Raw genomic sequence first — 9,877 nt, forward strand, 5'->3', positions numbered from 1 at the left:
TCCCAGCTCAAAAGATCTGATTCCAACTCTCTGCCATGTCCTGTTCATTTCAGAAGAAATTCTGAACATGGACTGTGGATGTAATCCTTTGAAAAGTATTAAATAAATACACAACACTGTAAAAGGTTCCCAGCAGTATAAAATAGCAAATAGACAACTTTCTTTCTTTTCAGAATTAAAATAGCTTGCCAGCTCTTAATAGTTTTTTATTAGTTCTTGGCCTGCTCTATATCAAGAGTGACCTTCCCTAACTGGAAGTTGTCTGCAAGCAAAGTAAGGTTTGGTGACTAGATGCTGGGGTAACTAGCTCTGTTCAAGCAAGCAAGCTGAATGGACATCTTATATGTTTGGATATAGAAAATCTGCACACTTGTGTGTTCTAGTCTGAAGTGTACTCCAGTATGGCTTTTGGCAGGAGGATCTGTCTTCAGGTACTAAGGATAGAATTCCCCTGGTATCTTAAGAAAAGCACTTGCACTGCCATGAGCATTGTGCTGCCTCTACTCTGAAAATAACTGAGCTCCAAATCCTTTCCAAGGGAGTTGATAGCAACAGAATGGTCCCCTAAATTTTTCTTCACAGAGCCATGGAAGTAGCTGGAAATACACAAATGCCATTCAAGTGTGCAGTCTGGGCTGTTAAGCTGGTACTGAGAGGATTTCTTTTGGCTGCAAATTTCTTTTTATATGATGTGATGACATAGGGAAAGGAGGAACCTGGCAGTGTGTTTCAGGTTGTTCTTACCTGCCTTACTTACCTACTATTATCAGGAGGTAAAAAAAAATATTGGTGGTTTTTTTTTTTTTTTTTTAGTTGAGCATGTTCAATAACAGAAATCAGAGTTATGAGCATGGGATCTCAGGGGCCCTTTTCTGGGCAGTAAACCCCATGCTCAGAAACAGGTAGTATGTCTAATGCTCAGTAAGTAATGGAGGAAAACATTTCTGAGAGCTCAGGTGCTATAAAATACCACTCTCTAGATTCAGTGGGCCCTGTGAGAGCAGCCCTTTGCCTCAGTACTAAAGTGCAAGCAGAAGAATGAACCCGCAAACCACCATCATTCCCAGCCGAGTTAAGTTTGTTGCAGGACATAAATCTAACACTAGTCTCTCACTCTGGCAAATATTTCCCTCCCTTAGATTTGTAATAATTACAACTCCTTTTTTTTTGTTAGAAGAATCAAGTAAATATTAGGAAAAGACTTCAAAAAATATTACTGATCTAATAAAATTATTAATGCAGTTGAATATCAGGAAATAATTCTCACAGAGCACTGTGTCCTACAGACACATACTGCTCAGTTTGTTTGGGTTTTTGTCAAATTTTCATCAAATCCTTCAAGTTGTGTATCCAGTGAGGCTTTTCTCAGAAATCTTTCTTAGTGCTTCCTGAATTTTTTTTTTTCCTGTGAGTTGAATTTTCAGAACCAAGACTAAATGAAAAACTTGTCAAATTGGTGTTATAAAAAACATCTGCTAAGGGTGGTGTTCACAGGTGGGTAAAAGTAAAGTTCAGCACAACCAAAGTCCACATTGAGGCTTGAGCTGCAGTTCTCCTAATGGTCTCAAATGGGAAATTGGATGTCTAGAGCTTCAGCACCTGGCCCACTGGAGTACTGTTTAGAACCAAAACAGGGTTTAAAAATCAAGAATTTGTTTTCTTTTCATCATCCAGTTTGGCTAATGCCCTATCTCCTATTCCTTTGCAAAGGAGGAAAGCAGCGTCGCAGTCAGACAAGCCAGCTGACAAAAAGGAAGAGGAAAGCCAAAACGTAAGTGAGACACTCCTTCCTGATGCTCTTGCAGATTCCTTGTGGGCCAAAGCCCTGTGCTCATTCACTGTGTCTGGCAGGCAGTAACAAGCAGCGCTGATCCAGGAACAGATGTGCACATTCAATCCAAAGCTGAATGTAGCTGCTCCCACCTTTCCTGGGAACAGCACCCTATAAACAAGAATAGCTGCTTTATTCATAGGGGAGGTATTATCTAAACCAGGTTAATGGGCTCTGCTTCATGGTCTGATCCCAATGTTGTAGGGAACAGGAGATTCTTGCCCTGTAAGAAGGTGCATTGAACCTTCTGGCAAGTTAGTTTGAGATAAAGTTCATGTTTCTTATTTTATATTTGAGGCTTCAGATAAGCTGAAGTGGACTGTGAGCCCTGCAGTGTAACTTTGGATTGCCAGCCTCCATGCAAAGCAAGAATCAGCTCACTTCAGACCCCAGAGTGCACAGAGAATATGTCTGGGTAAAGAAGGGGAAATGGTGTATTAACCATTAGACCATGCAAAAGTCAAATTATGTGTTCATGATACCTACACTAAATTGAGATAGAATTTGGATAACTTTGGGAAACTTTGACTCATTTCTGTTCCACAAAAGCGATTATGCGAGAGGTATTATTTGACTCAGTCTGTAGACTGATCTTGATGCAGCAATTTTTAGTTCAACACGCAGATGAAAACACTTTTTTACCAGTTGAACTGGTATGCATGGAAGATCTTTCCTATTTCAGGGGAGGAGAGGATTTGCACTGTGTCCTTTCCCATGTGGTGCTTTTCCAGGCTGCTGCTCATTCAGCATTCCGGTTGCTAGCCAGTACCCTCGTGAAGGCTTTCTGCCACGGCTGCAAGATCATAAAGCATCCTGTGGGCCTCATATTGCCTGTGTAGAGATGTTTTCTCCAAAGAGAAAGCTGATCAGTAGGAAATCCATTTTAAAAATTTCGGTTTTGCCCCAGGCAGAAAGGTTTGTAGCAAGAGCAGGAATAAGCACTTTTCACTGTTCAGAGAGAAAAGCAGCTATTTTTTGCACGTTCCTCAAGGGATGCTTCAAGCATGGAATTTGCCTGTTGAACCCGCTATGCAACCATTGCTCTTAATCTTGCCCCAAAGCTGGTTTTGAACCATACACTTGAAGATGAAAGGCACTATTTAGCTTCTAACTTTTCAGCCTCATCTTTCTGTCCCTTCTTCTCTCTCCTTGAAACTCTACATTGGTTTATATCCCCAAACAAACTTTTCAATAGCACCAAACTGTTTAGAAAAGTTCATTTGTGTCTTGAGTATATTTCGTGTTCAGGGTATCCTTTTTGAAACTGGGTGCAATTCCATTTTACTATGCAGAGCTGATGCTTTGCCTGAGCATGTTTTGAGTGTTGCTAGATAATATTGTCATGTCAGATACATGGATGAATGGTTTATGATCTGTCACACATAAATCCGAGATAAAAGAATCCAAATCTCTGATGAAGTCTTCTACTTAAGAGGAGTACTGATTGATTAAGTTACATTCTGTAAGTACCTAGACTCCTCTCTCTGGTACTGGTGGCTGTCCTGGGGCAAAAGACTGGGATCTGAGCAACTGCTCCTTTAGATGGCTCACTTTCCACATCTCAGAGAGTTTCTGAATTTGGGAAATGGATGGTTTGTATTTAGGCAACAGCAGACAGTCCTTAAGAGTGGTTTCACCTGGTTTGGTATATAGAGATAAGAGTGATTGAGTGTAATCATGAAAAGGTGTCCATACTAGATAAAACAAAAAGGATTTATTTTGCCATCCTAAAGGGAGAGAAAAGTTAAAGTGTAAATGGCCTTGAGCCCATACCTTGGCAGCAGTGCCTGTTGGACAGGGAGGAAACTTGCTTTTGCACTATATATGCTGCAGCTGTCTCCAGAGTAGAAGAGGACTCTGTGCTTCATCTCCAAAACTCAGTAATATCCTCTTTTTCTCTTTGTAGGATGATGCTAGCACCTCTCCTTCAACCAGTACACGAGGCTCTGCCCAGCAGCAGCAAAATTCATCAGGTATTATTTAAGTTGAACTACTGGCATTGTAGTTGTCTTCTTAATGTAATCTTCTCCGCCACCTCTAGACTCTGGATTCATTGTCCTACTTCTGAGTGCAGCAGCAGTAACTAACAGAAAAATTCCCAGATACCTATTGTTTTAAAAACTGTACTTAGAAAGAAGTTATGACTTTTATATGCTTCACAATCAAGAAAATTGCAAGACAGCCAGTTTAGTTAGATATGTAGCTGAGGATCTGTGCCTTCAACATTATGCACCTAAGTCTTTTAAGAGGAAAAAACTGTATTACTTTACTTTTTGTAGTGTAGGTGTCCTGATCTGTACAGCTGGGGTTTCAATCTCAAACTGCTATTCTTCCTTAATCTAATAGTTTGTTGCAATAAGGCTGATCCTGAGGTTTCCTAGATGAAATTGTTTTTCCTACAATTAATCGAAATAACTGTATCTGAGTAGATGAGCTGCAAGCACTCACATTCATCCCTGCATCAGTCTTGGCCTTCACGCATGCTTAAAGAAATCTTTCCCAAGGGAATGACTATTTAACCATTCAAGCTTCCTTTTGGAACAAAGCCATGACTTGTGTGCTTTGCAGGGGAAGGGGAAGAAGCCAGGAGAAGGGTGTATGTAAACGAGGTCTAGAGATTTCCTTGAAGTGCCTGTAATTCTTTTAAAAGGATTTTTAGGACCTTACAGGGAAGCAAATCCTTGCATTTAAAGTTGTCAAGTCTCTGAAACAGTTCATTTAAGGGAGGAGATTGGGATGATAATAAGCACTTTCAGCAACAAGGGTTATGTAGTACAGCTTTTGGGAATGTTCTGTGAGTTAGAAGTGTACACAACATTAAATAAATTCTCTGTGGAGATTTGTGTAGTGGGGTCTTACTGCCCTTTTTTAGATACATTCACATTTTCTGCCAACTATGCAGACAAAATCCTAAGACTTCTTAACTTTAAATAAGTGTTGTACTGAATAAAGTAAGCCTTGCAGCAATTACCCTGTATTTCCTAATAGAAATTATTTATGCTTTTCCTCCTACTGTTCCAGTTCCATTCCTTTTTAGTATTGTTTAACTATGTGGTCCCTAATTAAAGGGATCACTAAGCAGATTTTTGCCAATGCTTTCCCTATAATGTAGGCAACTGGACTCACTCAGCAATCCCATTTTCCTAGTTCTTCCTAAGTCACTCATCCTCACTGAATGAAAGCAGCTGCATAAGACAATCAACTTCAGGATTTTTTTATTTTTAGAGCAAAAAGAATAAACGAACTTTTCATGTTTGTTTTTCAGACTCTGGGAAGAAGCCATGGGAAAGGAGCAATTCTGTTGAAAAGCCTGTATCTTCATTACTTTCTAGGTGAGCTGCATGGGGTGTCCCTGTGGCTGGCCAGCAGGCGGGATGGTCATGCTGTCCCTGTGGCACGCACACGACTCATGTCTTGTTTCATTCCATTGCCGTAGAAATCCATCAGTGGTGAAGAGCTGTGAAGCTAAGAGCCCCACACAATCCCACGTGTCTTCTAGGTACTGGCTAACTGCCTGGCTTCTTAACTGTCTTGGCTTGTCCTTTGGCTCATCCCATCATTCAGCGCTAGTGTTCGTCCTCTGCCACGTCTTTTACTCATTCTCTTGCAATCTGCTTTGTCTGTCGCTGCACAAAGTGTGGAGGTGTCATGTCAGAGGTTTGTTCCATGGAAACGGCCCCCTGCTCACCTGGGCCTCACAGATGTTAATCATGCTGGAGCCAGCACTTAAACCATCCATGTGTGTGAGTCAGAGATACGGGGCTGGCAGCGCTGTGCCACATGGAAGGCGCGTTTTGGAACATCTTTCTACAGCACGCTCAGGGTGACCCTGCCAATAGGTGAAGCTTTCATTGCCCAGCCTCTGCAGAAATTAAAAAGCAAAAGCAGACATGATCTGAATAGTTTGCAGCTGGGATAACGGGAGTTATTCTTCTATCCATGCAACCGCAGTGGGTGCATAAGAAAGGAGAGTGAAGCTTGGTGCAGTAGATTAATAAAATCAAGATGTAAAAAGGCCCAGCCACAGACAGGTCTTTCAGACATATGGGGTACAAAAACTAGCAGGTGTCAAAAGCCAAGAAACTGACAGGACTCCAGAAGTCCTGTCAGTCAGAGCAGCCAAGCTTCAGGATCAGTACCCACGTTTTTAGTCACAGAGATTGTTTGATGTTGGACAGCTCAAGAGAGGCTTGCTTGCAGTGCTGGTCCAGGACCACCCAGTGTTACTGGACACTGAGTTGGATGGATAAACTGAATAAGGAGGTAGAACACAGGCTTACGAATGTTTAGTATTTACTGTGAAGGGATGTCCCTTATTTTACATTGTTAGGTATACGACGGTGCTGATGGTCTGGAGAGAGATAAGTTGCCAATGGCAACTATCTGCACATACTTGCTGCTTTGTTAAAAATGCTGTAACATGTTCTACCCAAACATTCAGAGAGATGCATCAGTGTTACTATAGCAAAATATAGTTTTTCCAGCTTTCCTAAAACCAATGAAACATGTTGGTTCTAGGAAATACATGAGCTTCAAATAGATGGAAGACCATTCCTTCTCCTTGCAAATGGGAATGAAACATGGGCTATTTAAAGCAGCCATCACATTTCAGTAGCTATCTTCTATAATGGCAGTGCATCCCAGGAGGAGGAGTTCAGTGGGAAAAAATGCTTTCCTAGTTTAGCACATGGAGTAGTGCTCAGTAGTAGTAGTGCTTGCTTGAAGGACTTCTGTGGGGGAAGCAGGGCAGGTTTCTAAAGCTCTCACTGGTGACCTGTTTCCACTCCTGATCAGTTTGATGGCATTTGTATCTTTCTTAACTCCCTTAGCTGTGAGATGGTAGGACACATGTCAGAATTTCTCAAGAAAGGGTTGCAAGACCAAGCAACCCTCAGGAGCAGCAGCATCTCCACCAGCCCCCAGTTTGGGCTCAAAGATGGTGGCAAAGTCATTTGAAGCCTTTGTATAGCATGGTTAGTTTTTCAAATGTTTTAGAGTTATTGAGTAAAAGAAAAAGGCAAACAGCTTCTGCTTCCTTAATTTATTTTATCAGATGTCATCATGGCTCAGCCCACTGACTAATACCAGCAGAAAGACTGATAACACTCAGGTGCACTAGCCATTAGGGCCAGACTGGTTTTGTTTCTGAGTCAATAAAAAATTACTGTGATACGTAACACTATCAACAAGCCACACTTGACTCATTCAAGTCTTCCAAGGAAAGGATTAGTGGGTTATTATTTTCCCTGTAATATTTTTCTAACCTGTAATCTACTGTTACTTTAGCACCCCGTGAAAGCCTAGGTTGCCAGGATAGGGCTGCTGTACAGAAAACAGACATGTAGCTTGCAACTTGCAAATGCCATAATAAAATACAGTGTTCAACAGGCTTTATCCCCTCAGCATTTCCTAGTCTGAAATCACTGAGGTTCCCAACACCAGGGGAAAAAAAAATAAATTTACAGCATCTTTGAGGGTCAGGTTGTGCATTCAGGAGCAGTGCTGCTCTCTGGCTGCCAAATGCTCCTGAGCAGCACAATAAGGAGCCTTCTCCTGTCCAGCACTCGAACACAGGTGCTGCTGCTCAGGGGTGGATTTCATCCACACCATCAGGTGGGTGCAGCTCAGCACACATTGCAAGGAACTGACTGGCTTTTTTATGCTTTTCTTCCATTTCTCAAGGATGAAGCCAGTGAGCAGCAGCAATGATGTGGCTATGGATGCCTTAGATTTTGATCGAATGAAACAGGTGAGTGAAAATGTCATCTGCACTTTTAGGGATTTGGCGAGCTACCCATTTTCCCCCATGCATGCGCTGTACAAGCAAAACGGCTGTTCAGTCTTCTGATTTCCTCTATAACTAGGTGCCTAGAGAAGGGCTAGCTGGTGAGCAGCAAGAGAGCACAATCTCACTGCTATTTCATCATTATGTCTGCACAGAAATGTGCAAGTAATTATGCCAGCATCTTCTGCATCCGTGCCTGGGAGTGCAGACATAGCTGTTAGCAGTGCTAGGCTCTGACCAGCAGCGGAGGTGGGGGACAAGCACAACTGTGTTAAACTTGCATTTTCTTCCACCAGTTAGAAGGAAATTCTGAGCAGCTGACTTGTGTTTTGTCTCATCAGGAAATATTGGAGGAAGTTGTAAGAGAGTTACACAAAGTGAAAGAGGAGATAATTGATGGTAAGAAAGAGAAAAATTATTATTTTTCTCATCTTTATGACTAATTTTCCATAGATAAGATGATAGGAACTGCAGAGAGTTCCCTGGTGTTTTCAGACTTCTCTGAACAGCTCTGATTTATATACACATTTGAAGAACAAGCATCTACCTTATCTGAGCTCTGACCGTAACACTGCGTTTACATCCTTTATTATGCTATTGATGAGCTTTTTTACCACCAACCTATGAGAAATTTGCTGGCTGGTGTTTCTCACAGGTGGGAGGGTGAGAAAGGGCCTGCCTGTAGCCCATGGCACATCAATTTATCACGATCAGCGAGCATGAAATCACTTGTAACTTGCCAGCCACACAGGTCCGGGATGAGGAGGGGACAAAGGAAGCTAACTGAAAATCCTTCCCAAAAATCTTCTGTAGGCTTCCTACGCTTGAAGAGTTATTTCAGACCTTCACTCAATCATAGCTTTCCAAATAGCTACATATTTTTATAATTAATTGAAAAGTACAGCAGCTATACCAAATGTATCTGTTATAAATTGCTCTGCAGTTTACAACTGAAGGTATTTTTCAGGGCCATTACCGAAATGTACAGCAGAATTCCCATTTGAAGGCTGCATTAGGGCATATGAAGATGTATGTCCGCACCCTGCACTCCCCACCTTAGATTCACAGGGAAGGGGGAAAAGACGAGACTGTAAAATAGCTAGAATCCATTCCCTGTCCCCTTGCCCTAGATCTGTGTGCTCACAAAACCTGGAGGCAGTTTGCAGTTGGAGAGACCCTTGTCCATCCCAGCAGCTTGGCCCTCAGAGCCTTCCTAGTTCATTCCAATGCAAAATAAGGCATTCACATACACCACAGATGCAACTTCTTTCAGTAGTACTGCAGTTTGCAAGCCAGCAGCTGACTGCTTACCCTTACTCATCCTTTTACCCTCCACTCATCCTTTTACCAGCGTGTACTTTCTGCAGCCTCTCTACTTAGCATTTTCCATCACACTGGATATAACATTATGCACTAACTTTCTGGTTTGCTTTTCTAGCCATACGGCAGGAGTTGAGTAGAATCAGTACAACATAATGATTGCAAAGCATTTGGACGGTACTAAGAATGCTAGGAAGATTGGATCATTTCTAAGTGTACCAAGGTCATGCAAGATGGTGAGAGAGGACACCGGCACTGTCTTTGTTCTTACACCCTTTTTATTAGCAGACTCAGCACACTTTGAAGCTTGCTGCTGCCTTGGATTCGCTTCATTTTACAAGTCTTAATCTAAAGATTATTAAATTTTAAATTTCTGGATTTTTTAGATTTCATCTGACACTGCACATTGGATTTGTCAGCCTTTTTTGTATTTTGTATTTGCTTATTTAAATGTATTACCTTTCTTTTTAGTAGTAGATAAGAACACACGTGAACCATTTGCTTTTGATAGATGACTTCAAAGTAATTTTACTAGTAGTCTGCAATGTAAATGAAGATCCTTTGCCAACAGAAATGTATTGAGGCATCACCAGAAGAAAGAGACATGTTTAGTTGTCAGCCAACAAGTTCTTTGTCTCAGAGTTATCACAATATTAAAAAATGGTACGTCGGTGCATCACAGTATCTGTGTTCATATTGGTAATAAACTGTTTATTGTCCACATGGCCCTGCCTTTCTTTGTTTCATTTGTCCCTTGAGCTCCTGCACTTCTGTGTCACTTGGTGATAAGAGGAAGGTGACTGAGACTCACTGTGGGGTGGCAGCTCTGCCTCCTGCATTGCAGAGCACAGGAAGAGAGCCTAAGTGCCTTGTGGCTGGTGCAATGGCAGCAGCCCTGCCTTCTCTCACAGGCAGACATTCTCTCACCTGACCGGCCCTGT

General features: G+C 41.8%; 1 protein-coding gene across 10 annotated transcripts in view; it reads left to right on the plus strand.

The window, feature by feature from the left end:
• Nucleotides 1–9,661, plus strand: part of EVL (Enah/Vasp-like) — a 121,377-nt gene extending 111,716 nt beyond the window's left edge. For 5 of the 10 annotated variants that reach the window (XM_042047947.1, XM_042047945.1, XM_042047953.1 and 2 more), the window contains 7 exons: nt 1,711–1,771; nt 3,738–3,804; nt 5,097–5,163; nt 5,268–5,330; nt 7,514–7,580; nt 7,958–8,015; nt 9,055–9,661. In XM_042047947.1, coding sequence (XP_041903881.1) covers nt 1,711–1,771; nt 3,738–3,804; nt 5,097–5,163; nt 5,268–5,330; nt 7,514–7,580; nt 7,958–8,015; nt 9,055–9,092 — 421 coding nt within the window. In that variant the 3' untranslated portion in view covers nt 9,093–9,661. The remainder of the gene's footprint in view (nt 1–1,710; nt 1,772–3,737; nt 3,805–5,096; nt 5,164–5,267; nt 5,331–7,513; nt 7,581–7,957; nt 8,016–9,054) is intronic. The other 5 variants (XM_042047948.1, XM_042047954.1, XM_042047955.1 and 2 more) reach the window with 3 other exon arrangements.
• The last annotated feature ends 216 nt before the right edge of the window (nt 9,662–9,877 follow it).

The sequence above is a fragment of the Corvus kubaryi genome, unplaced genomic scaffold (assembly GCF_017639235.1).
Source record: "Corvus kubaryi isolate FWS band 111438036 unplaced genomic scaffold, C.kubaryi_AGA036_p1.0 66, whole genome shotgun sequence".
Lineage (NCBI taxonomy): Eukaryota > Metazoa > Chordata > Aves > Passeriformes > Corvidae > Corvus > Corvus kubaryi.